Source organism: Falco naumanni, chromosome 3 (genome assembly GCF_017639655.2).
Source record: "Falco naumanni isolate bFalNau1 chromosome 3, bFalNau1.pat, whole genome shotgun sequence".
NCBI lineage: Eukaryota > Metazoa > Chordata > Aves > Falconiformes > Falconidae > Falco > Falco naumanni.
The window spans coordinates 74,468,087-74,491,684 of NC_054056.1; the positions used below are offsets into that span (position 1 = coordinate 74,468,087).

The following is a 23,598-nucleotide window of genomic DNA, read 5'->3' on the forward strand; positions in this document are numbered from 1 at the left end:
TCTTAACTCCGAAGTGAAATGTCAATCCCTTTTCAGGACGCTAAGGCACGAACGAAGTAGTAAGGATTCTGGTTACGCCCTAAGAAATGGATGTTGGCAAAGTGTCTGTTGGGTTTTGGTTTTTTAATGAAGCCTAAGCAGCAACTGAGACTGATAAACAGTCGCTACGGACTGGAAATCTGTGTGCCAGAGGCTGCCCAGGACGGACAGCGCTGCCCGGCCAGGCTACTGGGCCAGCTGCAGGATGCTGAGCACTCACAACTTTCCTCTACTGCAGTGGGAGTTGCAGGTGCTTGGCTCCACATGGGACATAACCCACTGGAGGAATTAAGTCCATTTATCATCATCTCAGATTGATTTAAAGGATTGAGAATAAACCCGAGTTCTTCCTAGACACGTTATGGTTGCTGATTTAAACTAGAGTTACATTCGGTCGCGTTCACCTTGTGCTCTGTTCATCTGTGGTTTTCTTTCCTTTCAAAAGGTGAAGAAGAAAAAAAAGCAATATTGAACAAATCATTCAACTAAAGATGTAAGTAAGCGAGCAATCTGTTTCACAGAAACCAGAGGAAGCAGTCATGAAGCAGAGCTCAAAGCCCCCTTTGAGATAACGTGCTCCTAAATCCAAAATTTAGGAGTAGTTGGCAGAATTTCAAAAGGTATTTTCCTTATTAATACATCCTTATTTTAATGCCTTTGGAACACAAACACATTTATAAAAATGTTATCTTTCAGTAATAAAATTTAAATACACATATGTATAAAATAGTAAAACTACACCTGCATATTGCTCCTAGAATTAAAAAAAAAGTAGGAGCTACTGATAAAACATCTGGAGCATGAGCTCCTTAAATGGGAGCAACTTTTGTTTCTGTGAAGTATATTTAGTTTAACCACTTAAAACCTTGTACGAATCCTCATTATTGTTTGAGAGATACTAATGTACTTGATTTCTATTTTTTAATTCCTTGTACAAAAATGACAAGGAAAAGAATTATTGTTGAATTACAGCAAAACTAGTTTGCTTTCATGCATCACAGGGCTGGGTTTTTTTTTTTTTTTTCCTCTTTTGGTTATTAGGGGTTGGGGAATAGAATATATTGCATTAGGTAAAAGTGGTGTAAGCAATATGCTTTTACTTCACTCCTAAGAGTCCTGTCTTTAAATCTTGGCAATGGGCAAAAAGTCCCTAACCAAGTACCCAGGTGTAGAAAGTATGATTAACATCTAACTTGTTGCTTAGGAGGACATAACACACCATGTAACACAACTGGAAAGATCATTCCAATAAAAAAAAAAATCAAACAAAAACTGGTATTTGCAAATTTACATTCACTCTCTGACTGCACACTAGTTTTGAACTGAAAATAGATACACACTTTCTGGCTGGACTTGATCCACCCTTTGGCGGTGGCAGCTGGGAGAAGACTGATGCCTACAAATGTGAATACGCTATTGGAAGATTCCTATGCAGTACTCTTTCTATGCTACTAAAGAGAAAAAACAGCAAGTTAAGAATTAAAACAAAAACTGCGACAAAATAGTCTGCATGACTACATTACAACACTTTTATATTTCAAGATCAGCCATTAATTTTGCCTGTTTCCCTCTACCAGAGTCATGAAAGCACAACAACACAGTTCCAAATTCAACTTGAAACATTTGTCATTTAGGCAAGCAGATTCTCTGTTGAAATTCTATTCAGCCATGATTTTAGAGAATGAAACTATATTTTTTCTTCCATTATCCATAACAGGCCACAAAAATTTAAGCCAGAAAATGGCAAAATTCGTTAACACCTTTTATAATGACTTCAATACAAGTCAAAATGCTATATATATGTACATGTGTATATATGCACTTCTATATATAGACACACAAGTTTTCAGAAAAATCTGAATTCTATATTTATTTAAAAAATTTAGATTTGTCATTAGAGAACAGATCAGATGTGTCACCATTTGGGAAGAGGATTTGTCTGGAAACAGACTGGAGATTTTTTCCCCCAAATCTTCAGGAATCTTTGTGATACATATTTTAACTGGATTCTTTGCAAACAGTAAAATCTATTAAAAGGTAAAAGTGGTAGTTCTACCACTGACATCAATAAAACAGAACAGCTGGTATGGTTGAAAAAGTTTTAAAAAAGGGGTCAGTGTTGAGAGTTTGCTTGGGATGACTTTCTACTAAACATTTAAAATGTGTCAATTGGCAGTGAAAATGAAAACCATACAATGAGACTGTTTAAAAAAAACCAAAGTAAACACAGCTGAGAATAAACACTTTCAAAACATTTTAAAAAAGTTAATTTAAATTTCTTACTGGCTTCATGAGATTGGTACTGTACAAAAGCAGAGAATTTATAATGTCTTATAGTAGGCACTAAGTTAAAAATGGTCACCTAAGGCATTTCTACAAATAGACAGTAACAAGCCAGCTTTGTACATCCTATTGGAAAGCTTGATGAAATCGTGGTAGGGTGGTGGTTGTGCTTAGACTGCTTGTGAAAGCTGCTGACAATGAGTGCAGAGACCCAAGACCTATACTATTGCTAGGATCTTGTGGATCCTGGGTTTGTGGTGGAAGCTGAGTCATAGAAGAATGTGCCTCCTCTTGCGTGTAACTCATTCCGAGGTTTCCCACTGAAACAGAAGGATTATAGGGAGGGCCATTTACAGGTATGAAGTTGAACAGCTGAGAAAAGTCCAATGATGGGGTGTTTAGAGGTTCACTAATAGGAACGGAGCCCTTGGAAAGGGAAACCTCCCCAGACCCATCATCTAGCGGCCCTACTTGTGGATCCAGCCCTAGTTTTGATGAAGATGCTTGAGAATCTTGGGATGAAGAAGGCATACCACTTTGCAACTCCATTAAGTAACTTTCGATTTCCCCTTTCAATGGCTGTTCTTTTTCAGGCATAGAAATTGCGTATGAGGTAGTACCGAGCGGATATTTCAATGATAGCTGGTGAGAAGGGTGGACAGACTCCATATCTATTGGACAAGGCATTCCCAATGGTAACGATGTGGCAACCATTTGGTGTGCAGATGCAGAACTCTGCATGGACTGAATCTGAGTGTTGTAGAGATTTAATTGCAAAGTGTTTGTAAATGGCTTTGATGTCAGTTCACTGGAAGGTAAAGACATCACTGGAAGCAGCTCATCCTTAATAGGCACAGAAACATTGCAGGTAAAGGGATCTAGAAGGTCCATTGGCTCTGTTTTGACCTTCAGAAGTTCCTGGTTGTGACTTTTCTTCATGTGGCGCGTGAGGTGATCCTTCCGCCCAAATCTCTGTGCACAGTACTGACAGAGGAAGTCCTTTCTTCCAGTGTGCACTACCATGTGTCTACGGACATCCTTTCGGGTGTAGAACCGACGATCACAGTGTTCACACTGATGTTTTTTCTCCTTCACTCCACCCGATGACTTGCCTGCATGAGTTTTTAGGTGCTCCAGCAGCACTCCTGTGCTTTCAAAAGTCTGCAAACATACCTTACAGGTGAGGTCACCGCTTGTTGCAGCATGCAAAGCCAGGTGACGTTTGAACCCAAGCTTGGTATTGTAGTTCTTTCCACATTCTTCACACTTAAAGGCCTCTTTGTTGGGATTGTGTGTATGTAGGTGATTCTTTAGGTGATCTTTTCGGTGAAACATTTTCTCACAATAATTACACTTGTGGGTTTTCTCAGGAGAATGAGTAGCCATATGCCTTTAAACACAGATATATTCTGTAAGTAATTATTTTGATCAAAAAACACACGTGCTCATTTTTTAATGGCAGCTAAATACTACACTAAGGGGTGCTTTGCAACAGAACCTTTTAACTGAAAGCATGACACTACAAAGACAGTTCAACAAATTTAAATATAGCAAAACGTGAGCCATTTTTCTTAAATTGACACTTTAGTTTTGGTGGGTTTTAGCTATTGTAACAGGGGTATATGGGCAAGTATGAAAGTATTCGTGTAAAAGTCCATAGCCAAAAAATTTTCAGTCCATACTCTTTTTCTTGTGACAATTCCTTATACAAATGAAAATTCTACGCTCATTAAAAAGAAACAAAACAAAACAACAAACAAACAAACAGAAAACAAAAGCAGAAAACAAATTAAGAAACAAAATCAAAGACATTAGCTTGAAAACTTAGGTAATTTAGAATTCTAGAAACAATCCAATGGATACTTTAATTAACACATCCTCTCTGCAATCAGCTGAAGGTGTACACAAACATATACTTTTACACGGCTTAACATGGCCAACATAAAATAGATAATATAATCTGAAAGATAAATAGAGTTTAATACCTTAGTAATTTGTACTTAGAAACAAAGGCCTTGGTGCAGTCTTGTTGTGTGCACTTGTAGGGCCTCTCTCCTGTGTGAGAGTATGAGTGAACCTTTAATTTCTCAACACTGTTAAAGGCCTTGTCACACAGTTGGCAAGGAAAGTTTTTTCTTGGTTTGGTTTCACCACGCTTACGTTTCCCTGAAGGGACTTTCTGGGTATCTCTTACTTCTGACAAATCACCAGGAATGACAGTGGCCATCGCAGCCTAAACCAGGCCTTCTTGTTGGACACTTGGGAATTGCCCAACTCCACTAAATGATTTAGCTTTAGATGGCTTCTCAAGTTTCATGTGGTCGTAAAAGAAAGCAAAAGGGGACTGGAAAAAAAAAATAAGAAACAACTAGTTTGTAACTAAACTTAGATTTTGAAGTTTACTTGCTATGTGATGCTTCTGAATAAAACTTAAAAATAAAATTAGGTTCAGCTGGTCTGATGTAATACCTGCAGGTTTCTTTACACTATTTGCTGCAACTCTTAAAACGCATTGCTCAGGATGAACAGATCCACATTTGCCCTGAGATCACACCTCACAACCTTCCCCTCAAGCACTGATGGAGAACAGCAAAGTTTCTGTCAGATTATGGGAGGCATCAGGCAAAGGGCCCACCTACCCAAGCGGCTTTCGGCAGCTTCGGATTTCAAAGGAATTACAGCCGTGCCTGCGGTGTTTGCACAGACACATGCACACACGCACACATGCACACACACGGTTATCAAAGTGAAAATCTGTAAGCCTCGAAATGTTTGAAAACCTGCACGAAAAGCAGCAGTACCCATGCTGACAGTCTCGGGGGGCAAAGCTCCTGTTCTCGGGCGTACCTCCTCACTGTCCTTACCTGCACATCTGCGCATCTACTCTCACAACATGTACACATTGCCAATGATTGCTAACGCCAGGTGAAATTCTCCTGTAAACTTACCCTCTGCTAACAGAGACAACGTATTAACAGCAGAAATCCCACGGATTAGGGATAGGTTAGATAGATTAGGGTTTTAACAGCCCAGTGCTGGAGAACCCCACCCTCCTCATGCTATCCTTCAAGTTGCAGGGGTGGCAAGTGTTCAGGTTTGGGCTAGCTCAGGACGGAGGCTCTTAGTCCAGCTGGGACACTGCAAACCACCAGCTAAACCGGCACCTTTCAGCTAGAGGAGGTGCGTGATGTTCATGTCTGACTTGCTGACTGACTCGGGTGAACGGCTTTAAGTTCATCATCTGGTAACGTGTAGTAGCAACTGGGCACCTGCCATGACAGGGCACTCAACAGCCCTCCTTTGTCAGGGGTAGCTGACAGCTTTTTTTCATCATTGGCACACAATTGCTACTACAGATACCAAAATTTAGTGCTACCCGTTGTGGCAAGGGCCGAGTGCGAGGTCTGTGGCAGCAGGGGCAAGGAGGAGGATGGTGGGAGGATGGCACTCAATGAGAGCGTTTGGCAGGGCCAGACAGCCCCAAAATTTGGCCTTTCTCCCTCAAAAGTGCCCCCACCCACCCCCAGCCCTGGAGTGGCTGCTCGCAGCTGCCGTCCGCTCCGGCCTGCGCCAGGGCAGCTGTGTGAGAGGCAGCTGGGCCGGGCGGCAGCGAGGCCGGGGCAGTGGCCTGGCCGGGCTGGGGGGCTCAGCGGCCGGCTGCCCCCACGGCCCCCAGCAGCAGCACTGGGGAAGCCAGCAGCTGCTGGGACAGGTGGAGCCGGGCAGCCGGGAGCCAGGCAGGGAGCACCAGGCTGCAGCTGCTCCAGCCTAACGCCACCTCCCCGATAAACAAAACGGACTCTTCCCCGCTGCCTGTGAGGGAAGGCCGGAGAGCTTGGAGGCGGCCTGGGCCCTGCCTCAGCTGTCCCCTCTCCCCGGCCGAGGCTCAGCAGATGGAGGGAGCCAACCACTCCAGAGGGGAGCGGAGAGCAGTGCCCAGGTGCGATGGGGCCAACACTAAATGGTCTTTGCGAGACCTCCAGCGTGGTCCTGGAAGAAAGCAAGGAGGAAGGGCAGCCGGTGTTCTTCTTAATACATGGCAGGACAGGAGGGCTGGGAGGGCAGGGAAGGGAGATGGGAATGTGCCTCTTTGTTTGCATTTTGTGAAATCTTCAGACTGACATCTCCATTTGAAACATGTACACAGAGTACGCTTTCGTCTACGCCTTTTCCTCCCCTGTTCCCATAACTTCTCCCTTGTCTTTACAAGAGGAGAGAAGTCCTGGCTCACCAAGATGGAAATCTGCTGCCTTTCAACCCTAAAGCCCTCCAACGGCAGGTCAAACTACGCTACATTCTTTAAGCACGAAGTTTTGTAAGACCTTTACTCCCCCAGATTTTATATGGAACCATTAACCTCTTTAAGGTGTTTCTTTAAGGACTACTAAGATTTCAGATTTGTCTTGGACTCATTCCCACTCATGGGACGAAGCCTGGACACATCAGTTCCAGGAGTGGGAACATGCACAGGTCTTCAAAGGGTCAGCTTAATTTTATTTTCTGTCTGCTAATCAACTATCTAGTTCATAAGTGGAAAAATGAAACAGTTATTTGGAGACTCAGGAGCAACAATTTTCTGCAATAAAAATAAATGAAGACCAGTTCCGAAGCCTTCAGTGAAGCCACCAAGGTAATCAAAAGGAGGGTCTGATTCACATCGAAGTTGTGATACCTTTGTGGATTGAAAGATTTTTTTCAACATATGCTTTCATCAGAATCTGGTAATAAAATTAATTTTGCTTTCCTGTAAATGAATACACTGGTCTTCTGCGCTTATTGGCCTGAATATAGAATGAAATCTTGCTTTAGCCTAATCTCTCCTGACAAATGAAGTTCATGGTGGGGGGGGTGGTGGGTGGTGAATCCAACCTGATCTACACTTACATAGGGTATATCTATACCACACAGGCACCTACGTGAGACCTGCCACACAGAGCTGACAGTGTAGCAGCTGTGGCCCTCAATGCACGGCTAGGGCACCTAAGGTCTCAATGGAGTAACAAAGGGCTACGAGCCCTTTCACCTTGCCACCAAATCCACACCTAGCATGAGACAGGGCAGGCAGCATTAGCAGCAAAGGGCAAGGGAACTGCCTCCACAGCCTGCTGCAAGGGAATGGAATTTGACCATGCTGGGTCCAGAGCTCAGCAGCAAGTGGTCTCTGTGCCCAGCCAGTGGGTAAGGGAAGCAGGCACAGCTGGCAGGATAGAGAGCAGGAGAGGGAGGGACAACAGCCAGAACTAGGGTGGGGCTGTGGGGCCAGAGAGGTGCAGGGAGCACTGCACAGGGGTTGGGAGTATCTGAGGACAATGAGTATAGGGATGAGCTGGTAACACTGGGGGCAGATGGGGAGGAATTGAACGTGCATCAGGCTGGGGAGATGCAAGATATTAGGTCATGCAGAAGGACAATATGCAGGGTTTGATGCGAGGCCAAAAGCAGTGTTTGTTGTGGAACAGCACAGAAGACTTAACTGTTAAATTAACAACTCTGATGACTTCTCACTCCTTTTCTCGATGCAAAGATCACACCTCAGGCTGGAGGCCATCCTATATTCAGGCCAATATAACATTACCGTTATCTTCTCCAAAACTTGAGGTAACCTAGCTACTGTAACAGAAGTAACTTGGAACATTCACACAGATGAAGAATTCAGGTTTTGTTCTTCTATGATCAAAATTAATTAAGCTGACTTTGAACTGTGTTTAAGTGTCCTTAAAAATGTATCATTAGAGCAAATATAGTGTGGATCCAATCTTGACAATGACAGTGTTTTATTAAAAACCATGTATGCACTATTATCTCAGTACCATTTCTCAACAGATGAGGCAATTAAGAACTTCAGTATTGATCTCTGAATAGCACATAACCACGTTCTTTTTTTTTTTTTTTTTTCTTTTGTGGATATATAGACTGAGCAATGGAGATAAAACTTTAAAAAACACTGATCCTCAAATATTACACTTTCCAAAGACCAGCTGAAAGAATTTTATGAGTAATATTGCCTGTTTGTGTCTCAACATATTATCACTTAAAATCCTCATTCTTACTGGTGCTTTCACAACTGCAGGATGAATGATTATATGCAGTATCAAATATAACAAACACATTACACAAAAGCTCATATATAATACTATTTTTAAAGAAGCATATACTTAAAGCAGGATTAAAGCAGCTTCTGTTCAATGCACACCTGATGTTTGCCCACTAAAGTCCTCAGATTTTGGTCTTAACCAGTTCCGCTGACTCTTCTTGGAGGAAACCAGAATCCAGTACTTCCCATTTTTACTGGTCTGAAAAACAAAAGGAAGAATAGACTAGATTCCAGTGAAACCAGCATATTCAGAAAGGCTGGGATGCGGCAAGACCGGGGTCGGAAAGAATTGGAAAGGAAAAGTTAAAAGGGATAGATCCAACCCATGCACAGAACATTATGTACTGTTAATTATAAACTGTAGGAATCAATCGTTCTTGCATTATCAGTAGCGATTATGCACTTCAATTTGCAATATACTTACATAATTTCAACTAACGCTACACTGGACAGTAACACATAAAGAAATGAAATTAGACAAAAGTAAAGGAGTTTTCAATAAAGTTAAAAACAAACCAAAAAGAATCCACAGACCACAAATAGTTTAGATATAACAGCAAAACACGTAAAATGCTGGGCCCAGACTCGAGTTTCTTACTCAGAAAGGACTGAATAAGAGAAGATTTCTGGATTAGGCCCAACTTTACTAGAACCTAATGCCTTCATTCTGCTTAATTATACAGGAAATAGCAGCTTAAAAGGTGACCTGCAAAGGAAAATAAAATTAATGTAAAAAAAATAATAAAGCCTCTTAATGAAATACATGCTACAGGTAAATCCTGATAGAGGGCAAGTCTAGGTGTGCCTGAGCAAATCCAGAGGGCCTTTCTGGAATTTCCCTTATATCTCCCTCTTCCCTGCCACCATCCTTCTGTAAGTGTGCAGCATGTCTTCCTTTTCTTGCTAGAAGGCCTCCTGGATGACACAGGTATACACAAAAAACATGTCCAGCACCTCATTGTAATGGGGAAGTTTATCCCCTTCAGCTCTTCCAGATATGCAAGGGCGAAGCCCTATACAAAGCACATACCCCCGCGTGGCACAGCAGGCTGAAGGTATTTGGCAGGAGCCCCGGAGAAATGTAATATTTCCCCCCACACAAACCATTTTCCCATCTCACTTCCCATTCACTCCAGCAAAGTATTCTTCCTCTGTGGTATCAAGTTCAGCTTCGCACAGCCCCAGCCTCCTCTGCTGGTAAGCACAAACGTGAGCAAGCTGGTGTTCTTGAACATCTATTACAGGCAAAAGTGCTTCAGAGCAACTGACTGAAGCTCTCTGACAGCTGAGGAGCACTAATTTGGGACTTTGTATATACAGGCAGGAGAAACAGCTCCTGTGCTCAAAGAAACGCTTTGTTTTCAACTAATGAGCAAGAGAGGGGGCACAACCCTCACCTCCTCTTTTGGAGGTCCCCAAACCTCCTTGTTTCAGGGAGAAAATGCTGATGACTCCTCACTCCCTCTCCCAGCAAGGCTCTTGTAACTTAGTTACCCTGTGAGGCCTATCTCAGTATCTTCCACTATTTCAGCAGAAAGGAAGAGCTGTTATTATCCAGGTGTTTCTACTAATGTAGCTCACAGTAAGCAGACAATATTTAAGACAGCCACATAAATGTAATGGACTAAGTCCTCGTGGACTTGGTCCCTCCACTATTGGTATTTACAGGCTATTTCCTGTTCGGACCCCACCCCCCAAATTCTACCTAAAATATTATAACACCCATTCAACAGTATTCAACATTTCCTCTTAAATGTTTGTGGTACTCAGTTCTCACCACACATCTAAAATCACTCCAGCAAAAAGCAGATGCCCTCAAAGACAGGCCATTAGGGGCATGAAAAGACTATTGTATCAGGGGAAACTGAAGCAACTGGAATGAGTAAATAAGCAAGATAAACACCAGATGCAGGTAAAATGCTGAAGAGAATGAAGGAGAAAGGTCAGGTACTCTCATTCATTACCTTATGAATATAGCAAAATCACAATGCAGTGGATCCAGATGAGGGCAATGCTACACCTACAATTAGCTGAGATTTCAACTTCTACAAGACCATTACCAAGCAAAGAGCTTAACAACATACATACAAAAGGGGGTTAATTTGAATTAATAATGAAAACATCTGCTACATTTGACAGGATTAAGTGAGAACAAAAAATAATTCTTATGCTTTGCAACAATAAATCAGCTATTGGATAAAAGATGTTTTCTTATGCACACAATACAAAAGTTGTCCATGATAATGCTGATTTTTAGACCAACTTTCTCAGAAGTTTTTGGTGCTAGAAAAATCTCTGAGGCAGAATACTAGACAAAGATGTACCATTCTCCTAACTGCTTATAGTTATAACGTTACTAAAATTTTTTCTCTGCTAGATGAGTTAGGAACATTTTTTTAATGAGTAACAAAGCTCAAATTATTCTCTACATGAAGTAGAGAAGCATCACATTGCAAAAAGCACTGTCACATGCACATGCCCAAAAACCTACTTGGGAACTAGCAATAAAATACAACTTCTATAATCTGTCAGATTATCATTCTTAGAATTTATCAGATCTTCCAGTATCCATGAAACACTAATTTTGCTAATACTCAGAGAATTCCAGGCTAGACAATACTTGAATTTCTACCACCTAAGGAGTCAAAAAGGTCCCAAACCCTAAACTAAATCACTTATTCCTGGTTTTAATATTTAAAAAGAGTAACATATTTTGTTCGAAACTTGCAGTTCATCTTTAAAAATTTGAAAAAACAGTGCACTTGAAAATGCTTTTAAACATTATTTGATATCTGAAGTAAAAGGATAATGAAGACATGAATACAAACAATAACCCTCCTACTCCTAACTTGCATGTCTTACTTTTCTTAAGAGTGTTCAAGCACAGAGCAGGAAAACACCAGTTTCATGGTTATTTGCTTTTAAAATAAGTGAGCAATAATGAGAACACATATTGAGAACACAGTATCTGTCATTACGCCTTGTATACAGGACAGTGAATCTAGCTTCAATTCCTGAAATTAATCCATTTTAAACCAGAGGAAGGCTCCCAGAAACATTAGAGTCATAATAATGCTGGAACTGATTACAGATTTAATAGTATCACAGAGTCATCCTAGGTTTTAAATATTTCTTTAAGGAAACAAAATGAAAAGCGGTTACTTACCCTATGGAAACTGTGATTCTTTAAGAAGTGCTGTCCACACAAATCCCAGGTAAGCATGTACTCACATGAGCAGGATCAAGTTCTCTGAAGACAGTAATGTCCATCCAGGCTGTGCCTGTGAACCCCCCCAACTGCTACCGGCCGTGGCACAAGGCAACGGGCTCCCGAACAGTGCCACGCACATCATCGCACCACCTAACGCGGTCTGCAGCAGTGGCAGCTCCCAGTCCTGCTCTTCACTCATGCTGTGGGGCCAGAGCCATCACACGCGTCACTGTCATCAACGTGCTGCTCTGGGAAACAGCAGCCTCCCTCTTCAGTGGCTGCCGTAGCCCTGCTGCTCCCAAACCTGCGCTCCTGTCTCAGGGTTTTAGATGATGATGTGAAGGAGCTGGCCAGGTTTGCTGTGGCTGATGAAAGGAAGCAGAGCCATGGGACAGAAATATGTGGGCAAGAGCTGATGTCCTAGCTGCGAATGAAGTGTGAAGATGGGAAAGCTGAAACAGACTGGCATCCTGGTTTGGAAAGAAGGAGGATGCACACGTGCAGCCCAAGGAAGCCAGGAACTGCTGCTGCTCAGGGTCATGATGGAGCAAACTAAGCTCAGGATGCCCCAGTCTGACCTCTCAGGTTTGCCAACAGTAAAGACTCTTTCAGAGCGAAGGACAACAGACCACTTGTGGTGCCTTTATGGAGAACATCCCTGGAAGAGCCACAATTACTGTAGCATAAGTAATCATTTTCCTTCTTTTCTGTATCAGGTGGCTAAAAAAAGTACTGACAGAGGAAACCTTCTCTGCCTGAGCAGTCAGGGATAGCTGGAGGAGCTGAGCTGGAGGAAGCATCAGCCAGAGACAGCCAATGTAGCCACTTATTGTGGCTCAGAAGAGCCGAAGTGACATTCAGACAGCACCTCCGCTACCAAGCGGCAGGAGTGAACTACAAATCTCACCACATCTGCCCCTCTCAGCCAGGGCTGTTAAAATTGCATGTCACTAGGGTTCCTGAAGATGAAGGAATCTACCCCTGGGTTAATGCAACCAAAAAGGAAGCACGATTTAGCTTCCTTCTGCCTTCCTTGTGCTGCGGGCTTACACACAAGCCTCTCTCCAGGCAGTTCAGTTTGTGGAGGTGCAGATTTAACCTCCTTCCTTCAGACACCTCTGCTGGGACAGTTGGAAGGGGCTGAGGGCATAGTGGCAAAGTGCCTGCACTGCTCCAGGACAGCATGCTGGGACCTGCAGCTCTGCAAGGCTCAGCCATCCTTCCTGGATCATCAAGGATCAACTTGCCTACTACACACTTGCACGGACCTCAGAGTGAGCGGTAGGTCTGACAGACTTTGTAGAAAAATGCTAGAATTTTTGCAGCCAAAGCCTCATCTCAGAGTAACTGCAGGTAGCAGAAGGTCTAGCTGCCAACTCGGGACTTCCAGAGGTCCCTCTTATGGAGAATTAACTTTCAGTAAGGGAGGATCTCAGCTGGAGAAGTTAATCACATCAATGGAAACAGTCAAGCAGGTAAGAAAAATCCACGCTTAACTGGTGAAGATGCTAAAGTATCAATGACTTCAGGGGTGCCTTTCTCCATGTCGAATTAAAATCAGTCTTCTGACTAATGCAGGGGTCTACAACTGTTTGTTCTTGGCAGGCCACTTGATCTGCATTTATTTGAACAGCATGTCACTCTTTCAAGGAGACAACCAGTGAAGCTTGTTCACCTTTGCCCACATTTAGAAGGAGAATGCTGTCTTTGGTAGGAAGATGCTGATTCTCCCTCATTTGTTCTTGGCTGAATGGAGCTGCAAGAGGAAGGGGGCAACAAGGGGAGGTATCTCTGTGGCCCGAGTTCTCCTACATCTGGAAGCTCAAGCTGAGCCTTTGGTGCTGGAGGACAAGAATGAGAAAGAATGGGCATTGCTGGGGTGAGCCAGAAGATAGGTTTGACCAGGGAGCCTGCCCAGGCCAGGAGGGGCTTGCACCTGCATTGTCACAAAGTCATACTTCATTTAATGTTCTGCCTGTTTCATTGTGTAGTTTGGAAGAGATTTATACGGCAAGCAACACGTATGCACATGGCACGACTGCTGATAAACACTGCGCTGCCGAACAGCAGGAGGGACAGATCTCAGCCCCTGGAGCCCTGCCTCTGGCCACCGTGGCCGTTCATACAGCAGGCAGCGACAGGGAGAGCCAACAGCAATGCTGCCTGACAGCAGCCAGGGATCGGTGGGGTCCTGGCAGCTCCTGTTCTCTCAGGAACTGATGGAGAAATGTGAAAAGGCAAAGGGGTCCACGCTGAGGCCCCGGCAGGACAAGATGGCACTGAGAGGTGGGTGAAGCCACTTGGCTTTTTGCATTTTGGAACAATAATTATTATTGTAAATTATATTGTAAAGTTATTGTAAATAGCCACTCAAAGATGTAGGCACTGGCCCTACCACACAGCACTGTTTCATATATGGGGAGTGCATGCACACATATGCAAACTAATCACAAAAGAACAGGTAGTTTGTTGGTTTTCTTTTTTTCTTTTTTTTTTTTTTTAAATATAGACAAGGCTGTATTTATCTTATCTTGAACTTCAGGACTTCTCCTTATAGCAGGCAGCTGAGTTCAGAGAAATCCTTCTCCACGGATTCAGGCACTAGCCTACTGTACAGAGGAGTGGCCGGGGAGTGTGGCAGAACAGCAGCGAGAGCGTGCACAGTCTGCAGAGAGACACCACCAAATCCAGGCATGCAGCAGGAGAATTGCTTGTGAAAGCTGCTGCAGGAAAATGAAATTTTGTGGGCAAAACAGTGGAAGTATCTATATCCAGCAATCTTAGGTATAAACATACGAATGATTTAAGAGGTAATAACACACAAGACTTCATCCCTCAGGAAAACAGCCTAACAGCTAGAACATAATGAATTAACATAAGCACTGAAACTAAAACCAGGCAACCATTGTAGTCTACTGTTAGTGACATCACATTAATAATATCTTATATATTATGTGTGCAAAACAACAATTATGCTGCAAAGAGTATTATATAGAAGGTAGAAAAATACAAGAATTAAGATATTTCATCAATTGAAAAATTTAATTATGTCTTTGTTGGGGTTTTTTTGGAAAATTTCCACAGAGAAACCTACTGAAATTGCATAAAGTTGAGCTGGAAGAAAACCTGATCCTTTCAAACTAGTGTGAAATATGGGTAGCAAAACAAATGCATCGACATGATTAAACCCATTACTTTTCTTCTGGGCAGTAAACACACAGATTCCACTAGTAAACACCTGTTAAATATCCAGACCTTTTATTAATTAATAAAGCAAGCATTTGGAAGAAAAAACTGCTAGGTTCCGTGGGCCAGTAACCATCATACAAAAATAGGTATTTATAAAATTTGACTATGAAGCACATGTTTTTTTTCATGATCATAAAGCTATTCACAATTCTTGAAAGCTGTACTACCGTCATGAAATGTCGACAACCAGCTTTTTAATGTTAGAAAACAACCCATTCTTATAATATGCTACACTAGAATGAGTATTACATCACCTTTTCCAGAATATAGAAGAAAAATTCTATCATGCCTGCCTTTTTTTTTTTTTTTTTTTTTTTCTTCTTAAGTTTCTGGAAATGTAGAACACAAACTTACCAACATTTATTTTATCATGACCTAACAGTCTGTAATTTAAAGAAAAATAAAATCACAATACTAACCAGCATCTCTTTGTGGGCATTCCATGTTTAAAATTACTTAGGTCCACTTTAAATCTTGAGAGCTTAATTTTGGTTACTAAATGTTCCAAATGATTCCTTATTACATACTAAATTTAAGGAAACAAGAGATGCCTAGAATTAACTGATCTGATGATTGTGGTTTTTACGGGCTTTTTTAAAATCTCTATGGTACTGCATAGATCTTTTTCTAAAATCTTTGGAGAGGCCGTGATACAAATAACATTGATATGGTAATTACTCTTAGAATGCTTAAACCTGCAAAAATGTTTTCATGTATTTTGGAATCACACCACCACCACCACCCCCTCCCCAATAATAATCTGCACCCATTTTTAATGTGATGATGCTTCTGTAAAAGCAAACTTTGGTTATTATTTCATCTGCATATACGACAATGTCATTTTTATAATAAACCCTAATCAAAAGCAAATCCTGTATATGTACAAGTAAACGCAAACACACATCCTAAAGGTGTGTATGAGATCATACACTAATATAATCAGGACTTAATTGATGGTCGTAAGGAACATTCTTTTCCTTTGTCCCAAGATGTTTTAAAATGAGACTAGGTGTGCAGGCTAGATTAATGGTACATCTAGGCCAGTATTCTGTCTCCAGTAATAGCCAAAAGTACAGAATAGGTCAAAAATGTATGATATTTCTTGCTGACACTCTTCTGACCTCCAACCGCTTTGATGTCAGGGACTTTCTGGACTGTATGTGTTTCTGTTAGTTTAGCAACTTTCAGCACATCACCCTTCCAAGCAATATGCACACTCCCCTGGAAATCACATCAATTTCTAGTACCTACAGCATACTTTCAAAAAATTGTCCCACAGGTATCTCCACTACTGATTTCATGGAGAACCTCTTCCTTTTGAAGTCTCTGAATCTACCTTCCCTCCTGTGTACATTCTTCTTTTGAAAGGCAGTGGTTAGTCTGCCTCTTCCTTCCTCTCTAGATCTCCATGATATTGCTCTCAATTAATTCCCTTCCCAGACCAAAGTCCCAGTTTCCAGAAGTGTTCTTCATGTGGAAGCTACCCCATTGTATCTTATCATCCTTGACAACCTTCTCTAAGCCTCTTCCAGTTCTAATAAAACAAACGTATTGCTGCTTCTCCGTTAGAAGTGAAGTGCGTCACTCCATCTGTGACAACCATACACTCTTGTAATGACATTCTCAATTTTATTCTACAGTTCTTTCCTCTAATATTTGGGTTGTGTTTCGGTGACCAATGAGCTCATAATCTCACAGAATCACCAATTACAATCCCCAAATCTTAGCGGTAATGGTAATACTCAAGTCAAACTCGTCTTCTTGATATATAATCAGGATTGTTCTGCACAGTTACCCTCATTTATCTACACTGAATTTCACTGCCCGTTTTGCTGCTCAGTCCTCAGCACTTTAATGCCCTTCTACTGATCTCCACAGCTAGCTCTATTCTTCACAGCAAACTTGCTCACCCAATTGCTCATCCCCTTCCTGATACCATTTATAAATGTGTTGAACAGCACAGATCTCTGTGGAACGTAACTGGGACCCTCCTTTAATTGAGAACTGACCTACTTCTACCCTTTGATCCTACCTTTTAATGTCATTTACTTGTGCAAAGACCTTCCCTCTTACATTATAGCTCCTTAGCTTCCTTAAAAAGCCTTTCTGATAAAGTTCACTTTGATTTTTGATCCAGACCATCTTTAATTCTTGCCGATGCCTCCCAAGAACTCCAACTCCCTAAGACAGAACTCTCTTACAAATGCTGCTTTGGCTCTTCCCAAATAATCACACCTAGCCAGGTGACCACCAATTCTACACTTTATTATAGCGTCTATCAAAATTGCCTGGTACAGATTTCAGATTTGCCTGGTGCAGGCCTACCTGGCCCAGACCACCCCTGAAACCATGATTGTACACACTCACATGTCAGAAGATTTGTCTAAACCTGAATACTTTAGGATGTACCATGTAAACAACGTCATTAGATTGCAAAGCACTAGACAGAATAGGAAGTTACAGGTTTTGCTCGTTGAGACAGTCTCATCTACCTGGAATGATAACGCAAGTTGATTTTAACGGTTTCAGCAACTGGTCAAGGGTTTCTGGTCTGCTGTGGTCTGCCAGGTGGAAATCACAATGACATCGGTGAACTCAAGATAAACTCCACTCACATACATCGCTACATCATACAATCCTGTGCAGCTGCGGATCTCTGCTCAGTCAAGAGCGAGATGGCCTGAACTGGAACGGCACAGAAATAAGCCACCAGTCACTTCACTTGTGCTCTGCTCCTCATTTGAGATGAAAAAGTAAAATTTACCAAAGAGCTCAGTAATTTCACTTGAAGGTCTGCTGGGCAAGACAGCACAAAGAAACTGGCTGTGCTGAAGAAATTAACAGGGTGCCAAAAGGCAGGGACAGGTTTGAAATAGCAAAATCTGTAAAATACGCATGGACTATAAATCAGAAAACACGGGACTACAATAATCCAACCAGTGATTCATCATTTGGGCTTGGAGAAATCCTCTACCATACCTCATTTTTTTGTCTGTTGTTTAAAAAGAAAAAAAAAAAGGAAATAAAAGTGTGATACCCATCTAGCTAACATAAACTCAAATAAGAATGGCAAGGTGGTGCTATTTGAAAAAGTAGCAGTATGACACAGAAGCTGCAAGGACCGTACTAAGGACAAAACCTTTCACAGGAGTTAGATTTCCCTCATGAGGTTAGGTTAGGTTAGATGGTTGGGAAACTTACATTTGGGACAAAAAGACAACTCATGAAAGACGAAATAAAGTGACTGAGAGAAAGGGTAGTCTCTCCAGTTACATACACCACATCCTGGGTGTAGGTGGTAACTACGCAGTAGTCCAAAGAATGTAGCAGAAGCCCACCCTGCCCTGAATCTCACTCCCTGAAACACATTGCCTGGGGGCAAAAGCTGTGACAGGGTTTAGCCTTGCTTTTTTCAGAACGTTGGATTTTCATATGATTTATTGGAGCTATTCCAATTAAAATGCTGATCCTGGTTGCCCCATCTCCTCTGCCTCTTATCTCAGCCCCCAAAGAACAGCAACAAGTGAAAAAGAGTGCCCAAATTCCAAGCAGCTGCTAATCTTCCAGTACACCCTACAGTCAAGGAACTGCTGTCATATCTGAAAAGAAAATACTTCCTAGATTATTGTAACTTTACAGTAAATAAGGAGTGTCACATTTAGTCACGATGGCCTTTGCTACTGCTGCTACAGCTGTGATGCTGGATGGTTGTATCAATGACCTTATAAGCTAAAACACAAAACCCTTAGGAAAGGATAACTAAAGATGCAGAATACTTAGGCTAATACCAAAGCAAACCCCTATTCAAACCTCTAATCAGTGAGCCTTTCAGAACCTGCACAGTGCAGACATTGAATTTATTTCTGACTCTGTTCACGTACCAGCTTTATCTATGCAATGATGTTAGCATACACCTAAAAGTTCACTCTGATCAGAGTGACTTCACAGACTGTTTGCATGCCATTTTGCTATGAGAGCAGCCTTGTTAACGAGGTAAGTACATAGCTCTGCATTTGCTCCCATCTCCCATTTGGTGCATTGAGTGGTTCGTTTACAGTGCTTCAGTTTGTCATGCAATTTATTTTGGGATGCACATCTGAATCTGTAAGAATTCTGAGATTCGATGCCAGACTAATGAACAATTAAAAGCAGTCATGCATAATTTAGAGCTACACAATTGAACATAGTAGAGGGAGATGAAGCCAGGAAGTTAATATCCAGAACAGTCACCTGGAGTACAATTTTTGGATTCAGGTGACTGGCAGCAACTAATGGATTCAGTTTCAGGCAGCAAAGGCAGAAACCTGCCAGAAATCCACACAGATTCTGCCCTGGAGCTGCACCAACAGAAAACCAATCTGGGAGCTCCTGTCAGCCTGATGAAATGTCGTAACGTTGTAGTCACCAAACAACTTTACCATTAAATCACGAGATAATGAGCTTGTTATTGGCAGGGCAAGCAAGTCAGGAAGGCTGACAGTAGAAGGAGGCGGACTCTCCATGTTATGTCAATGCACAGTAGGTCACAGATAGCTTAGAAGGGATAGGGTTCCCCACTGGCACAGAAGCGAGCTGTAAGACACATACCTCTTGCCTTACTCTACCCCAGCTCCACCTCACAAACACACAAGCTTAAGACTTTATCAACATGATGGCATATTCCTTCACAGTCTTGCTGGACACAGCTTACCACAGTAAGCGTTCACCAATACTAATAATGGGTAGTCTATGATGGAAGACCTATGCCCTGCAAGGTAATTTTTGTTCTCCACAGTCCAAGAAACCAGGGCATTTAAGAGCTCTCCTCTTTTTTTAAAGCAACTTAGTACACTCCGCTTTCCTGATTTCCAAGCATACATTACGTGATTGGATAAAAACGCATGCAAGACTTTGCCCTGAGTAGCTACAGACTACCAGTGGGGCAGGCTTCCAGAAAGGTGGAAGGAAGATGGTGACAAAAAAGATGGAATAAAAATAGCCTTATGACTGTATGGTATGCATCAATGTTTCATGCACATTATGGGAAAAAATCCTGGAAAGCAGATGGAAACATGAAATGGAAATGCTTTCGTGAGTCCCAGAGAATGTATTCCTCTAAAGTGCTCTGCAACAAGACGCTTGAGCTCCTTTCACACTGTGGGAAAGTAGCTGTAGGCTAGCAAAACATTTGCAATCAGAAAGGTATGTTTTAGTTTAATTTTATTTTTGAAAAGTTGTGAAGAGATGAATTTTACAATAGTCGTCTTCAATTAATTTTTCAGACAGGTGTTTAGAAAAATAGATTTATTTACTGATTCAGCTGGTGACTTTTTTTCAATGAAAACATAATGACCTTAAAAACAAAGTAGGTCATGTGAGGAACGCTCCTTTAGATGATGTACGCAAGATCCTGAATACTGTCAGGAAACATCCCCAGTTAGCTCAGCTGACAGTGGTCTCAATATGGAACATCATCTATGTTTTGCTGGGTGTTAGAGGTAAAGTGCTTGACCAGTGTTTTGTTACAACTGTTTGTACTGAGCACCTTTGTATTGCCTGTTTCTCATCCCCTTCCAGAACTGCATAATCCATTTTAATCTTCTGGGAGTTCTCCAGGAAACCCTTCTTTCAGCACTCTGCCTTTTGCAACCTCCTGCTGAGCTGATAATTTCAAGGTTCAGATCCACCCTTCGTTTATCTTCTGAAATCTGATGGCTATCTTTTAGCTAATAATTCCCCTCTTCAATATGGGCTGCAGCTTTTTTATGTGCTAAGAGAAATCAGAAAAAATAAAGATGTTACTAGTCACCCCACTCATTACAAACTCTATTTTAATACTGCTAACTAGTTTCTTCCCTCATGACCACATTCAAATTCCTTTTCCCCAACTTTTCTTTTCACCGTGTTCCCTTCAAAACTGCAAGATGCCTTCCAAATTACTTCCACATACTACATATGCTGTTGTAGGTTTTTCTGGGACATACATAATGGGGTAAGTTGGTTGCTATTGTTTCAAAACTTGAAATGGTCAGACACTGTTGGATAGGCATTTGAGTATAAAGGGTTCTGGTTTTGGGGTTTTTTAAAGCAAAAGAACAGTAGGCACTGCATTTGTAACTGCACACATGTGCAACTAGCTCTCCTTATGCGGAAAGATACTACTCCCTAGCAAATTCCTGGGAAACCTGAGGGATTCATTTATAAGGACAACAGGCAAACTGCAGTAATACACTGCAAGGTTACCTATCAACAAGCTTCATCCAGGAGTGCTAGAGGAGCATTTCCATAAAGAAAAAAAAAAAAAAAGAAGGAAAATAACCCTAACACTTCCTTTATATGCAATGTTTGTGTCAAACCTCCCTCCCACACACTCTTTTCACTGTTTGTATTGCTCCTACAAATTACTGTAAAATACGCTGCAAAATTAAGAAAATTCTGTAGCAGTTGTTAGATATATACAAGCTCACTCTACTAAACAAACGTTGTAGAACAGCAATGCAGTTCAAAATTCCTTGTATATTTCACCCTGAGTAAAGATTGAGCACGCTAACGAAACTCCGTGACAGCATACTTCGTATTTGAGACTGCATTCAGATTTATAAACACTCTGAGCATAACTAAGGTCTGGAGCAGGGGGGCAGCATAACCAAAGCTGGGGAAGGCTGTGATTAGTGAGGAGGAAATGAGAGGAGATCAAATCAGCTGAGAAAGGAGGCAGAAAAGTGCAACTCATGTTTGGGACTTGGCACATTAAAGCTTTAAAGTAAGCCTGATGAGAGGATGCCATTTCAGGGAGGGGAGAGCAAGAGTAAAAATAATAATAATAAAAAAAATAGGCAAAAGCATCACAAAGTATGATCGAGAGCTCCTGTATTTGTGGAGTCAGGTGCTGGAGAAACTGCAAAGCCCTGAGTCAGCAGCACAGATGTGACAGAAGACACTGACTGGGAAAAAGGCAAAACAATACTTCTTAAACAGATGGATGTGTTGTATATGCAGGGGTGTAGGCAGCAGCAGGAGGAAACACAGAGTCCCATGTAACACCCACCCATTCTCTATGTCTGTGCACCCCCCCTGAACAGATGGTTCCCTAAAACCTTCAGACTCTCTCCCCTTACACCCACGTGGGGAGCTGAGCCCTGGGGAGCATGGAGGTGAGCCATGCAGTGGCGCTGGCTCAGCTGGGACAGGCATGCTCCTGGCTGAGTCTAGCTGGGCTGGCTGCTTCGTGCCTTCCCCACAGCCCCAGGGCTCCCCAAAGCAGGGAGCAGGCAGCATGCTGTGCTCCGTGGTGACATCTGCACCAAGAGCAGGGTCACCTCTCTCCTAGAGATCTCCAGGCTTCCGAAACAGGGCAAGGTAGCTACAGGACAGTCGCAAAGACTTGGACAGTGAAGACAACTTGATGCCACTCCTCCTGGGATGGAGAAGACAGAGAGGTACAAAGGAGCTGATACGGTAGAGTTTCTGAGAAGTCCTTCAGTACAGCTGGACTGATAACTAGGCAAGGATAGCTGAGCGAAGACTGAACTGAATTTGCTGGATTTTACATGCAGAATTTTGGGGTAGGGGATACCAACAGTAAAGGCTGTTACTCTGGGTGAGAGGGCAAGAGAAATGCAGGGATGTAGGGACAGTAGCTGGAGCGCAGAGAAGTTCAGAGGTGGCCAGTGAGTGACAGTGCATCTGTGCAGATGAGGAGTCCACAGCAAATAAATAAAACAAGAGTCTGATCTAAGTTTGAGAATGGCTAAGTTAAATGGCAAGGGGAAGGCTGCTACCTGAGTGAGAGAGCTCTGCTCCAGAAAGAGTAGTTTGAACTCTCCTGTGAAGTTATTGTGCAATTGGGCATGCAATACTTACCGGATTTTTCCTTCTCCAGCCTCTGCAGGATCCTGTAGCTGCTTCTTGGGTATTGTTCACATCTGATGAGTCACAATGCTTGCAGCAGGCCCAGGCCCAACTGGACACTATGGCATAGGTGAGACCTTCATTTGATGGGTTTTTACCCAGTTGTCTCGGGCCTCTCCTATGGCACTGTGCACCATCCAGGGGGGAAAGAAAGATCTCTCCTGGATTTGGTGGCAATGCATTTGCAAAACCACAGCCCAGAGCATGTATGAGGACACTGATCAAGAATCCCGTTGTGTTTCTTTGCCTTCTGCTACATCCTTTGTGGTCCTTTGTGTTGACTCAGCCCTGAGGCCAGGTGTGCCCTCTTGCTTTCATTTATGTGGGCAGTGACCTGTACCTGTCCATCCCCTAATGATTCATATCTGAGTCGGGTCAGACATACATGAACTGGAGGCCACCAGAGCCTTGGGCAGACTCTTCAAAACTAATCAGTCATTACAACCAACTTGCTTACAACCCTCACCACAAAAAGCAGCACTCTTGGCTACCTGCCAGCACGCATGGAGCATTTACCTCCAGTCAGGATGATCCTGGAGTAAAGAAGGACATGGGGAGTGAGCCAGGTGAGAAGAAATACAAACTCCATCACACTATAAGCAATTAACCCAAAGAAACCTTAGAGAAGAAACTCACTCACTGCAACAAGCATTTACTGCTCTTACTACAGTAAGTAGTCCTTTTTGATACAACTTTGAGAATGAAGTTCAGCATGGGCACATGATGCTGTAAGACAAACTGAAGCGTGTTCAAGGTAACATCTGACTGTGGACTAAGCCATAGTAAATTTTTTTTGTTAATTATTTCCCAGTGATCAACAGCCTAGACATTC

At 42.3% G+C, this 23,598-nt stretch overlaps 1 protein-coding gene across 4 annotated transcripts in view; it reads right to left on the reverse strand.

Annotated features, from left to right (window-relative positions):
- Positions 1-1,038: 1,038 nt before the first annotated feature.
- The window catches only part of PLAG1 (PLAG1 zinc finger), a 49,198-nt gene continuing 26,638 nt past the window's right edge, over positions 1,039-23,598 (reverse strand). For 3 of the 4 annotated variants that reach the window (XM_040585762.1, XM_040585763.1, XM_040585764.1), the window contains 3 exons: positions 8,516-8,615; positions 4,308-4,666; positions 1,039-3,712 (listed from right to left, as the gene is read on the reverse strand). In XM_040585762.1, the coding sequence (XP_040441696.1) occupies positions 2,449-3,712; positions 4,308-4,549 (1,506 nt within the window). In that variant the 5' untranslated portion in view covers positions 4,550-4,666; positions 8,516-8,615 and the 3' untranslated portion in view covers positions 1,039-2,448. Of the gene's footprint in view, positions 3,713-4,307; positions 4,667-8,515; positions 8,616-23,598 lie in introns of those variants that run through there. The other variant, XM_040585765.1, reaches the window with a different exon arrangement.